Genomic DNA, 13,040 nt, shown 5'->3' on the forward strand with positions numbered 1-13,040 from the left:
CAGATTTTTTAGGTGTGAGGCAGGCAGAGTAGTTTTTCCGAGTAACCCTGGTGTCAATAATGATGACTATGCTAAAAGAAAATGTCCTTGCAGTGAGAACACTGAGATAGAGGAAGATGGATAATCCTGCTTAATCCTTTGCCTGCTAATACCTTAAAAACAAGCTACTCTCTTCAACTGGCACCAGAAGCATTTTGCTCTATTCAGCGGCAGCACCCAAAAAGCTTCTCTTCCTTTTGGCCTGTGGACAGAGCAAGGTCCTGAAGACAAGGGCTTTTATGGACATTTGATCTGCAGCTGAGTAGCTTGTTCACCCATCCAGTAATAGCTATTGCTGTTTTGTGATCATACAAGTGCCTCCTAAAACTGTCCCTAGTGCTCCAGAAACAGGTGGCTATGAGGCAAAAAATAATTTGGAGTGCAGCTGCAAACTTGCTTACATTCAAACTCTGGGAACTCTTCTCAAAGGCAAGAGTTAATTCCATGGCACACATAATACAAAAGCACCACAAGGAAGTCCTCTATGTATGCATTGCAAAACAGCAACTGCAATTTGTATCTGAGAGAGATCTATCTGCAGTTTCCATGTCAGGAAAATACGACGCAGTCACGGCACAAAGTCATTTTGTACCTCAGCCTCCCAAGGCTTACAAATTCAGCCACACTTCCAAAGCTTTATTTACATCAGTTTAGTTGTAACAACAGGTCCTACCAAATTACAGGATTTAATGACTGGATTGTTTCAGGTCATGCTGCTACCATTGTTGCAAAATGGGTTTTAAGACATTTCACAGCTCAAGACAATTGTCTTTCCAGCAATAACATGGGGTCAGGCTGCGGGTAGGGTCTGTAAGGTGGACTGCTCTATGAAATGCAACTGTGGCCGGAGGACAGTCATCCCAAAAACAGCGCTGTAAAGGATTGGCAGAAAATGAGGTGGCAGGATAGGTGGAAAAGGAGCAGTGGGACTTGGATGGGGGATGAGGATTGGACTGAACAGCTGCATGGTTCCTATTACTCGCCGCCTTCAAACATCTTCTTCCTGCCCTCCATGCCAGACTTCTCCTCAATGTTCTTCCTCCAGTCACCCACGTCACGAAGATCTTTCTCCTATGGGAGGAAGGGGAGAAACATTCAAGCTTGGTCAATGTCCTTGAATGAAGGGCCACATCCATTTGCTTTTCCTTACACAGCCTTGCTTGACAGAGAGAATGCTACAAGCACTTGTGTATGAGCAAAGAGTGTCAGTTATATAGGGCTGGTTCACAAGCTCCCAGCCAGAAAGGTGAGCGTTGGTATCTATGAATCCCAAAACAGCGTAAAACTCAACATGAAACACAGCAAGAAGTGAAAATGATTATTCTTCCAGACACAATTCAGAGTCTTGGACACACAAGGGTCACACCCAATGTTGGTCATACTGTGAGCAGACCCACCAAAATTAATAGACATGACTAACTTGAGCCCATTAATTTTTATGTGTCTGCTCTAAGTAGAACAGAGTTGGGTACAACCTAATAATCAGAAAACCCTGGAAGTCAACTAACTGTACTGCTTTTGCAGTCACCTACTGCTTGGTTAAGCTGCATGCCCTTCCTGGTTCCTGTCATCTTCCAGCTGATTTAAAATGCAATTTTTAAAAACTCACTGTTGTCTAATTGTGGCCTTTTTAAATTCACCATTATCTCAGTAATGGTTCTTTATTACCATTGTTATCAGTGTGCTTCTTGGAGATGTTCTCCTTTAAGAAACCCACACAGCATGTTTCTTGCTGATTCATAGGAAGCAAACTGGTAGGTTTTCACTCTGACAGGTTTTGGTGGGAGTGGTGAGGTACGCAGAAAAAAATTGCAGGGCTATGAATAGTTGACAGTTTTTCCTTTTACTGTGCACTGCTTGTCTTAAAGCTTCGTATTTTATTCTGGCTTTAATGGTTTTTTTTAAAAAAAATCAATGCTGTAAGTTGCCTTGAGACTCTATTTGGAGGGGGGGAAGGTAAAACAAAAGAATGAATTTATGTTATTTTACTTGTGATCTGTGGCTTTAAATTAATGCACAACCCTATGAACATCTGCTCAGAAGCAAGCCCCATTATGTTCAATCAGACTTACTCCCAAATATGTTTACACAGGACTGCAGTCTAGATTGGACTGAAAGGTCATTGCCTGCATTTGTGCATCTGCAATTACAGTACTAGTAGCTACATACCTCCAAGAGGTAAAATGAAAAAAACCTGACATAATTTTCTTAAGTACAACCAAATATGATTGACATTGAATGTAGTACCAAAAAAGGGGGGGGAATAAACAGCATCCCAGGCTTTTGCCCAACTGAGCTACTTTAGACAATTACCAGGTGAAACAAAGAAAGAACCTGAGGCTAGTTGCTAGTGACAAGGAAATGAATGCAACAAAGAAGTAAGGGAACATTGTTAAATGCTAAACTGAGTAACTGGGCACTAAGGGGAGAAAGATACCAGACCTGAACACAATGTGTCCATGTATTTGACATGCAGTTTCATTGCAAATCAGGATTTGAGTAGACAGCTTTGCTAAATTACACAGCAAAGTCATAGCAGCAGTGGCGTAGCGTGGGTTATCAGCACCCGGGGCAAGGCAAGTAATTTGCGCCCCCTAACCCATGGATTTGCACCCCCTAACCCGTGGATTTGCGCCCCCTAACCCGTGGATTTCCCTAACCCCCAGATGTTGCGCCTGGTGCGGCCGGCCCCCCCTGCACCTCCCACGCTACGCCACTGCATAGCAGATGCTTCTTTTAACCCCTTAAGATACCTTTTCAGTGTCTTCCTTCTTGACTTGCTTCAGGTTAGCTCTAAGATCCATGCAGACCTTGTGTTTGGAGCCCAGAAGGGCACGTAGCATAGCGTCTGCAGACATGCGGACTCTCTTCAGAGGTGGCCTCTTGAACTTGCCCCTCAGGTCAAACAGTTTCTGGCTCAAATCTTCAAGCTAGAGGGAGAGGCAGAGAAAGAAAAAGGTGCAAGGGTGGGAAAGGTGACTGAAATTAGATTAGGGGGACACAGCACAAATCACTACTCAATTATAGGACACAGCCTGACAAAGTAAAGTATACAGAAATTACAGGACAGAAGCAGGCACTTGAGGGAAGGATACAAAGGGAAAGTAGTTCTAGGAGTTACACTGAAGGTATGTCTGTACCTACTCTTTTCTGTGTGATAGCCCACAAATATACTACAAAGATGTACTACAAATATATGGCAAAGACTGCATTTAATCCCAAGAGTTGTCTCCTATAGCTCTGCTTCTGTTCTCACAAAAGAGGAACTAACCCTCCCACAGCTAATTTGAACATTACAAAATGTAATTTGTTCCATGACTTCTTCCTCCTTTTTACACTTTTTAGAAAATTGGTGTCAATGTACCAATGCAACTACCCCTAGTAACAAGTAAACACTTTCTTCTAGGTGGCAGATGCCAGTCTTCCATAGTTTCTTGGTGGTTTCTTATCCTACTGAACACACATCATATATTTCAGGTATACCCTTTATGCACACCCTTAGCACAGAAAGTGAGACCTCCGACAGTCTAGAAATGTAATTTTGAATCCATTTGTGGAATTTTGCCTTTGTCCAAGAGCTATATACAAGAAGTTATTGTATCCTTCTGGACCCAACCCACTCTTTGGAAACAAAAGCAGGACAATGAAGCCCAGAAATTGAAACACACACTCAATACAGCACAGAGCTGGATTACCTCCTTAGTAGTTTTCTGTAACTTAACCTCTGTGTCATATCTTTCCTCATCAACCTCCTCTATCTTAGCATGAAGTTTTTTGCAAAATTCCTGTTGAGAAACAAGGAGAGATTATTAAAGAGGGTTGCTGAAACCCATAGGGCATTTCCCCCCCCCCAGTCTTTCTGTGGGGAAATCTATATTTTATGTGTCTTCAGTACAGAGATCTGGCTACACAGTTTCAGTGGTCATAGTGAGTTCTTCAGTCCAGCTGCTTTTTTGAAAATCTGAGAACCTACATCAAGTGGAGAGCATTTTGACAATCCAATCCTGTGCCTGTCTGCTCAGAAGTAAGTCTCAATGAATTCAGCGGGACTTACCCATCCAGGGGTCCTTTACCTTTACCTACTTCCCTGGCAAATGTATGCATAGGATTGCAGAATATAAATATAATAAATAAGTGGGATTCTCTTATGCCACTTCATCCTTTCTTTAGGATGGTGTGTGTGTGTCACTGAATTGCTAATTTTGCATTAAAGTGTGTCCTTCATACCAAGGAATCCTGATTCACACCTGATGTATTTTACAGCTTAATTCTTTTTCTTTACTTACTTCTGTGGGACTTGGGTTTGTTGTCAAAGTAGAGCTGAGGAGAAAGTTCCATGACCACAAAATTTGCCATTGCATGATGGAATACTCACCCCCTCTCTGTCTGCCCCAAATGCCCCTTAAATCTGTTCTATGGGTTCCCCTAACCCTCCAGAGCAGATTTGGGGATATTGTGGGCATGAACAGGGATGGGGGGCATCCCATTGCACTAGTGCTAATCCTTGCCCTATTACAACCACTTAGCTGAATACTGTCCTTAGTTCATAGATGTGTCCCTAGGATTGCACTCTCAGCCACCTCCTTCACTGGACTAGATTCCACTGCAGTACAAGAAACCTGCTATGTCATTAGATGCAATAATGGCTACTTCAATAGGCCCTGCTGAGGGATGTGAATTATTTAATCACTAGATTATTGAGCAAGTCATGAAAGGTGGTGGAGGCATTTTTCTTGACATGGTTGTGTCTGCTTTCCCCTCAGTCAGGGACACTGCTTCATAGCTCAGTGACCAGGGGACTATGGGACAGGAAGAGATGTAAGAAATGTGGGTGCAAAACTTTCAGGAAAACTTAAAGACTCTTGGTGTATCCAACCATAAACTGCAGAAAAGCAGCATATTTCTGGAAAACACATTGTAGTTGCTTCTTCATACCTCATGTTAACACAGGTCAGTGACACACATAAACACTTTTTTTTAAAAAAGCAAAGGGTTCTATGCCTTTGAAATGGGTATCTGATATAGGAGGCTCCCTTAAGCAGCAATCCTAAACCAATATTCCTAGTAGTAAGCCCTACTGAACACTATAGGCCTTACTTTTTAATAAGCACGCACAGGGGTAGACCGTTGTTTACAACAACAGTCGCTCAATGTGCAGAAGCAATAACCAGGTCAGATATATAGGTGATTCTGAGTGAAAAAAATCACATGGGAGCTGAACATGACGGGGTGTGTGTGTGTGTGTGTGCAGCCCTAGAAATACAGTCCAACCTTACTTAAATGATGTCTTTGCTTCAAAAGCAACATAGGAGCAAATAATCCATAAAAAACGCAATAACAAATGTTGCAACTCAATATGTCAACCTTGATCACTAAACAACAGCATGGATTTTGATAAAATATCCTATGTCAGGTTTGAAAGGAACCTGGTGCCCTCCAGCTGTTGATGATCTCTAGCTCCCTTTATTCCAAAACATTGGCTAAACTGGCTGGGGCTGATGGGAGTTGGAGTCCAACAACATATGGAGGGCTACACTTCCCCACCCTTGTTCTATGTAGCTGTTTCTACCAATGCTGTTGCATCATGTATGATCAGGCAAAGTTGTTAAGCACAGATGTGTTCTAAAAAATAAAATAAAAATTACTGTCTGGACCAATATGCATTCACTCATATGCTCTTTGAAGACCTAGTGTGAAAGGAGATTTATCATTAACACAGGCATGTCCAGACCTCTGGGTTTGAAGATTGTTTGGAGCAGGCAATGGATTGAGACCAAACTAGAGGTGAATGAAATTAAATAATAGCAATAATAATAATAATAATAATAATAATAATAATAATAATAAACCTTTATTGTCACTACACCTTAGAACTATACCTTAGAACCGACATCCTATGTTGCAGTTCTTGTGCAGCAGTGAATGGAGGAGATTAAATTATTACCTGCAATTCTTGCATGGAACCTGGGAGTGACAGAGGTGGACAGTGCTCTGCAAGGTAGTTGGCCTTTTCTTGTTCTTTGGCTACAGCTTCTTTTTCAAGTTCACCAGCAGCAATCTGGAGCATAACACTCTGGAGGATAAAGTTGGGACAAGCACAATGACTGGAGGAACAGAACGACTTCTCAAGGCAATCGTCATCATACACAATGATACACAAACACCCACCAGGGTGAAGTGCTGGGCATAGAGAAATGGACTGGGCAGAGCCAGCATGGGCCTAATGGGAACAGGGTAGGATGGGGTTTGGAAGCTGTGGCCCTCCAGATTTTATTGAACTCCCAACTCCTATTAACCCCAATCGGAATAGCCAACTGTCAGGGTTGCTTAGAGCTGTAGGCCAATAATATCTAGAGCAGGGGTCAGCAACCTTTTTTGGCTGTGGGCTGGTCCAACATCCCTCAGACCATGTGGTGGGCCGGACTATTTTTTTTTGGGGGGGGGGATAAATGAATTCCTATGCCCCACAAATAACCCAGAGATGCATTTTAAATAAAAGGACACATTCTACTCATGTAAAAACACACTGATTCCCGGACCATCCGCGGGCCACATTGAGAAGGCGATTGGGCTGCATCTGGCCCCTGGGCCTTAGGTTGCCTACCCCTGATCTAGAGGTTCACAGGTCCCCCATTTCTGGTGTAGGGCCAGGGCTTATGCTCATGGCCAGGCTCTGCCATGACTTCATTGGGTGGTCTTGGGAAAGCCACTGCCCCTTAGCTTCAGTATCCTGTGTAAAACGAATACTATAATGTTTGGATACAGAGTCAAGCTGGTTGTAACAGCAGATGTTCTGTTTGCTTAAACATGCAGCTGCGCCAGTCATGTAGAAAGAGAGGGTAGGCACTGATTTTAACAATGAAAAGGATCCATATGTGAGAGGTTCAAAACCATACCTGCCCTCAACACACACACTTCTGGATTATGTCCATGCAGTTTCTCTCCCTGAGTGCCTTTCTCCTCAGATCAGCTCCAGTATCACAAGTTGCCTCAGCTTGGCAAAAAAACACTTGGGGGGGGGAGGTGTGGTGGAGAAGTCTCAACACCATCCATCCATCTGCCCCCTTCCCTGTTGACATATGGCTGATGGGTGCCACATGATTGTGGCAGCTCTGTGTCTAAACTGCCATCATTGCTGCCACCGCCATGGCAAGCGTGGGGCTGTTGTACTTGAAAAGTTAAACATGGCAGACGCTGTGAAGCAGGGGTGGGGACCCTGTGCCCCACTGATGTTGTTGAGCTACAGCTCCCCTCCAGCATTGCCAGTGGTCAGGAATGGTGGGAGCTGTAATTAAGCAATATCTGGAAGGCCACCAGTTCCCTATCCATGCCGTCAAGCGTCTGACATTTTAAAAGTGCTCTTGTAGATGAATAGCAACAATAGAAAAGGGTCTTAGTGTGGAATAGTCAGGCCAATTTTCTGTAGATGTCAAGAAGCCCTTTGGAAAAGGGGCCACTCAGGCAGAGTTCAGTGCTGTGAGGCTTAGAGCTTTTTACCATCCACATCTCTTACCCAAGGGGAAAAGTAAGAAAGAAACAGAAGTCGTTTTGTTAGGAATGACCAGAGAGAAAAGGTACCTTGAGATGCTGCCGGCGGGCAGTGATTGCCCTCTTCCTTTTCTGAAATGGCAAGAAGCAAAATGAGAAAGAAGTGGATTACTTAAGTGTTTTGTCCTTCTCACAGTCACAGCCGATTTCTCCCCCTCCCCCAGGCATGTCTTTTGACATTGCTTCAAGAGGCAATTGGGTATAGATGTCAAGATTTGCCCTCAAATGATGCTAATTGGACCCTTTGCTTCTGCAAGCTGGCTCCTCATAACAACAGCACATTCTATCTCTGGTGCTTTGGGGCAGAGGGAATAGCCATTCATGTTTTGAATAGCTCCCTGACCTGCTTGCTGTACTTTCATTTGAGGGCATCCCATCCAAGTCATGAATGTTTAAGAAATCTGATAAGGTCACCACAGTATGGGGGCAGCCAGACCAGAATTTGGCCTTTAAAATGTGACTTTTAAAGGCAATGGAAAGACTTGGCTCTACTGCAGTAGGCTTTGGTCAAAATCTATCATTAGTGTGCCTACGTATGCTATGAGAAGCTTCTTCCAGAAGCCCATTTTGTAACTCTTTCTTGTGCAATTTATCCCTATGGGAAAATCCGTTTTAATACATGTGGTGGGGACTAAGCAAAAGAGAGGGAAAGTTTGTTCCCAAGTGAAAAGAAAAGAAACCAAATACACCTGTAAGAAAAGGAACCCATATGGTAAGTCATATATGTTTCGATGGGCCCTTCTTCAGCTGCTCTAGATTTCTGAGGCCTAGAAGGTGATTACAAAACTCAGGGCCTTTTTAGTGGTTTCCCCTGCACTATGAAACTATCCATCCAAGGAAGTCCACCAAGACACCTCTCTTCTGACTGTTAGGGATCTGGTAAAATAAAGATAAAGCCCTTGAGGGGGGTTACCTAATTGTTAAGACTGTAAAACTAATGTCTGTTTGTTCTCTTGTATTAGTTGCTTAATTTTGATTAGTGGTCTTAATTGGATGGCTTTAATGGTTTTAAACAGTTCTGACTGCAGTTTGCTATGTTATGTGTAAGCTACTTTAGGGATCCTTTTAGATAAATAGGAGGGATGGGAAACAAACAAACGAATGAATGAATAAATAAATAAATAAAGGCATACATGCTGTCAACAACCACCACCACAACCACCACCACAACAACCTAACACTGAACAGTCCAAAACCATCACAGAGGCAGACCAAGTGTGACATATTCTGCTACAACCAAAATTTGGGCTAGCAAATGTTCCAGTTACAACAGTAAGATTTTTGGAGCAGAACAGGAACCTCACCTACTCCATTTCGGCAGCTTCTGGTATGGCATCCAAGATCTAACATGGCATAATCTTGTATGCCTGCAGGCCTCTGGCATGGGAAGGGGGCAGTGAGATCACTGACTGCATCTTGCCAAAGGCCTCTATGCTTGTGAGGAAAGGCCTACTGTAGCCTGAACATGCTACTTCACATGCACAGAAGCATCCAGTCAAGAAGGGTCAGTGGTGCCCTTGACCCCTTGCTATGTCATAGACTTCAGAAAATGCACAGCAATGCTCAGCTTCACCTGCACACATAACCAGGCTGCATTAGGCCTCTCTGCAGATGCCCAGAGGGCATTCCAGACTCCACAATCTTCTCTAGAGTTTGGGCAGAGCAGAAGTAACACATGCCTTGCCCTGCTAAAACTTCCTGAAGGTACATAAGGTACTCTTTAATGTCCTAGAGTCCTAGACCATTGTTACTAATCTCAACTTCTAGTGTCTCTGCTTTCACTGCCTTCCATCAGGATGAGATTAGATGATAAATGTGGACAAACATATTGGCAGCTTAAAGAAGCAGGGATCAGCCTTCTGGTCAATGCCAGTCCCTAGAGCTTCCCTCTAATAGCTGTTCTGTGAGTAATCTATTAATACCCACAGAAGCTGCTAACACAATTTCTAAGTCAGCCTGGCAAATAGGTGTCCACATTTCCTTATTGCAGTGTCAGCAATGGCAAACAGGAAAAAAGAGCCCCCAAAGAGCACATCATCCTCTTGTTGGATTTTAAAAAATACCACTATTGAACCACCTATTATTATAGTAGAAGTAGTGTACTAGGGGGGTGGCTTTGAGTGAAACATCGTTGTGAGCTTTGCATGGAGGATCATTGTTGGAAGCTGCCCAGAGTGGTTGGGGAGGCCTGGCCAGATGGGCAGGGTATAAGTAATAATTATTATTATACTATTGTTATAATTGCACACCTTGGAAGTTCTTTGACGGGGGCGGGGCAAGGCAACCCAGTATCAGAGATGGGGGTGCAAGCTTTCCTATGGCATCATTCCCAAGTGGGACAGTATTTCACTTTCTTCTAGTTAGAACCTTTCATTTATGCAAGAAAAATGAAACGGTTGCACTAAAGGGTGCCACTGAGGAGAGCCTAAATTTGCATGTACATAGGTAGACGTAGGCGCGCGCGCACACACACACACACACACACACACACACACACACACACAGCTGTCTCTTCATTTCCATAGCACCATTCTAGATTCCATCTTGTGATGGAATGTTGGGAGGGTGGAATGGAATGTTTGAAATTTGCTTATAGAGGAGGAGGAAAGACAATGCATTTTGGTTGATGAGTAATCTTCACTGCCCTACAAGATCTTCTCCAAGAGGGCAGAGTTTATCCCAGACTGATAGCATGACCATGCCAATGCTCTTCTGATCCAAAGTTCTACCCATGAACCTCACCCCATCCACCCCAGCCAAAATAGAAAGGGAAACTTACTTCTTCACTGGTTTGGGAGAATGAAATAGACACAAGCAGAAAGCAGGGAAGGAAAAACAGATGGTTAGTTTCGAGAATAAAAAGACAGATTCTATGATCCAAAAGACTGAGCATGGAGCAATCAGGGCAATAGTGGGCGAAGCATTTTTGGAAATGTTAAAATCCCACCCATCTATTGTTTGGCAGAGAAGGAAGGGGAAAGAGAAGCCAGATAACCAGAAGAATTGTAACTTTTTGAAAGAGCTCTTTGCGCACAGCTCCAGCCTCTGGGTGGCATGGGGGACGGCCCAGTGCACACGATCTATTTGCATGTGCGTCTCTCCATCCAGCTGACAAAATGCATAGAGAAGCCGATGTGGCACATGCGCTAGACAGATGGGAGTGCAGAAAGGTATTACTTCTTGTTGACGGGACTGAAAGAAAAATTGAAGTTCTAGAATTATGTTTTTAAAAATGTTTTCCACAAGATAAACACAACAGTAACTTACTCAGACATCTTGGTTTTGTTGATGAGCACCTGCAACAAACCAAAGGCATATATATATTTAATACAAGTGTATTGTTTGGTCACTACTAGAAAATAGAAATTGGTTTGTACTTATTGCCCAACTGCTCCCCATCTGCTGAGTGAGGAAGTAGTTGCCAAATTTATGGAAGGCTGCCAAATACATTTTCTCTCCTCCTCCCCCCCCCATATAATTTGTATTAATTGTTTCCTTTTATAACACAACAAATCCAACCTTACAATAACAAACAAATATATTCTTTGGTCAGTCGCAATGAGAAAAGCCTATCTATACCAAGCCTTCCAGAAAACTTGCAAGTTTTAACCCTTGTAGAAACACTGTGTGCTGAAACCTCTGCAATAAACTCATATTGCAGCCCGTGTGAGGAGACAAAGCATGCTTTGCTACTTAGTCAATAGCTTACATTTTATTGCAAGTGATTCTTATCAGTACATGTATGCATTCTACTGACTGCCATAATGGTGGTAACCAGAGAAGCACACAGCTATACATTTAGGAATTTGCTTCCATTTCAGCAGCTTCTCGGGAACAAGTTGCATTAAACTTTAAGGTTTCCCTGTATTTTTGTATTGTTTCAAATCGATTATTTAAAAGGTATGTGCCTCGACCACCCCCCCACCCCCCACCAGTGTGTGAACTACTTTGCTATCTTTGGATGGCCATTATACTCAGAATGAGACAAGGAAGAGTTAAAAGATGGCCAGAAAGGACACCCCCGAAGGCCATGGCTGACCTCCCGAAAGAAACCTTATCCTGAAAAATGTGTAGGGCCTATCACAGAATGGAGAAGAAAGTGCTTCTAAAAATGGCTTGCAAAGGAGCTGCAGCTGTCTCCTTGGGTTGTGGCCTGCCTTTCCTAGTGACTCAGGAGGGCCAATGAGGGGTGTCATTGTGGTAACCGCAGGTGGCAAAGGTGCAAATGACAGTGGGCGTGACATATACTAGAAATAAAACAAAATACAAATAAGGAACAACAGAGGGAAATCATGCCACTCATCAAAATAGACGTTTGTGTAATTTGCAGTTTTGTATCCTTTCCGTACTTTCTACAGTATATCCCAACTTGTCAGTTGCCTTTTTTGCAGAAATGTCAGCATGCTACTTGTGAAACCAGCGCCACTCAGACTCACTGAAAACAAAGCACCCTATTTTAATCATTTTCTTAGCAGCAAGTGCGAAAAAGGTCACGCGGTCAAGCATTACATCTTCCCCTTTCTTCTTCAACAAGTGGCTTTTCCATCTGCTCCCTACCGCCCCAAAATTGCTTACTGAACACAGAGCAAGCTTACTCAAATTAGTTATGCTTTTCTTTCCTGAAAGGCAAAATCGTATGCTTCCTTCTTTTTCTTTTTCTGGTTAGGCTTTCTCTACCGAGCAAGTTTTAATGTAGAAACGGGCCATGTTTTCAGCAGGGAGATTTGACTGCATTCTCAAGCTCAGGTTTCGCAGTGCAAATTTACACTGCAGATTCCTTAACATTGTGGGAATTAAATATGAGGGCGGAGTAAATCTGAGCTTTCCAGCTCTTGAATCCTGAGAGCCAAAGCCACTTTTATGGAGTGGGACCAGCAACAAAGTCCGATGAAATTGATTGCTGTAACAGGCTAAAGAGAAAAAAGACAGATGGGTGCTCAGAGCGCAGACTTTGACTCCAACACTGGGGTTTAGATCCTTTCCCCCCGTCAAGAATCATTAATCTAGGAACCACAAAGTTTCTACTTTTTCTTTCAGCCTCTTAGAACAGCAAGTGGGGGGGGGGTCAATAAGAGACATGCAAAGGGCTCACCTAAGTCCCAAGAAGAAAAACACACAGCGCTGGTGGGAGGACTGGATCAACTGGCAAGCCACGGGCAGCTGGCTTACTGAGGAGGTATAAATGTGTTTCTTAAACAGCTCAGCAAAAAAACCAATTCTCTCTTTAAGGGCATGGAGTCTTCCTTAGACCAATGGTGTGTAAGGGTCCAGAAATACAAACCACCCCCCTCGGCTAAAGCAATCAATTTGGGAAGCAGTCAAGAAGTCTTGGAGAAGTCAGGCAGCAGGGAGAATAACAGAAGAGAAAGTGTATTTTGCAGAGTGTTGGGAGCACAGTCATATATTTTACATGGTAAACACGTAAAATGAATCCAGTGTAAGACACATATAAA

The 13,040-nt window shown here is 43.2% G+C and overlaps 1 protein-coding gene across 1 annotated transcript; it reads right to left on the minus strand.

Moving 5' to 3' along the window:
* Window positions 1-660: 660 nt before the first annotated feature.
* On the minus strand, window positions 661-7,776 carry TNNI2 (troponin I2, fast skeletal type). The gene is made up of 5 exons (XM_079988020.1): window positions 7,618-7,776; window positions 5,984-6,112; window positions 3,735-3,824; window positions 2,793-2,969; window positions 661-1,110 (listed from the first exon to the last, which is right to left on the minus strand). Exons 2-5 carry the CDS (start codon window positions 6,104-6,106, stop codon window positions 1,015-1,017), a joined length of 486 nt encoding a protein of 161 aa, XP_079844146.1. The 5' UTR covers window positions 6,107-6,112; window positions 7,618-7,776; the 3' UTR covers window positions 661-1,014.
* Window positions 7,777-13,040: the final 5,264 nt, after the last annotated feature.

The sequence above is a fragment of the Podarcis cretensis genome, assembly GCF_951804945.1.
Source record: "Podarcis cretensis genome assembly, chromosome: 1".
Taxonomy (NCBI): Eukaryota; Metazoa; Chordata; class Lepidosauria; order Squamata; family Lacertidae; genus Podarcis; species Podarcis cretensis.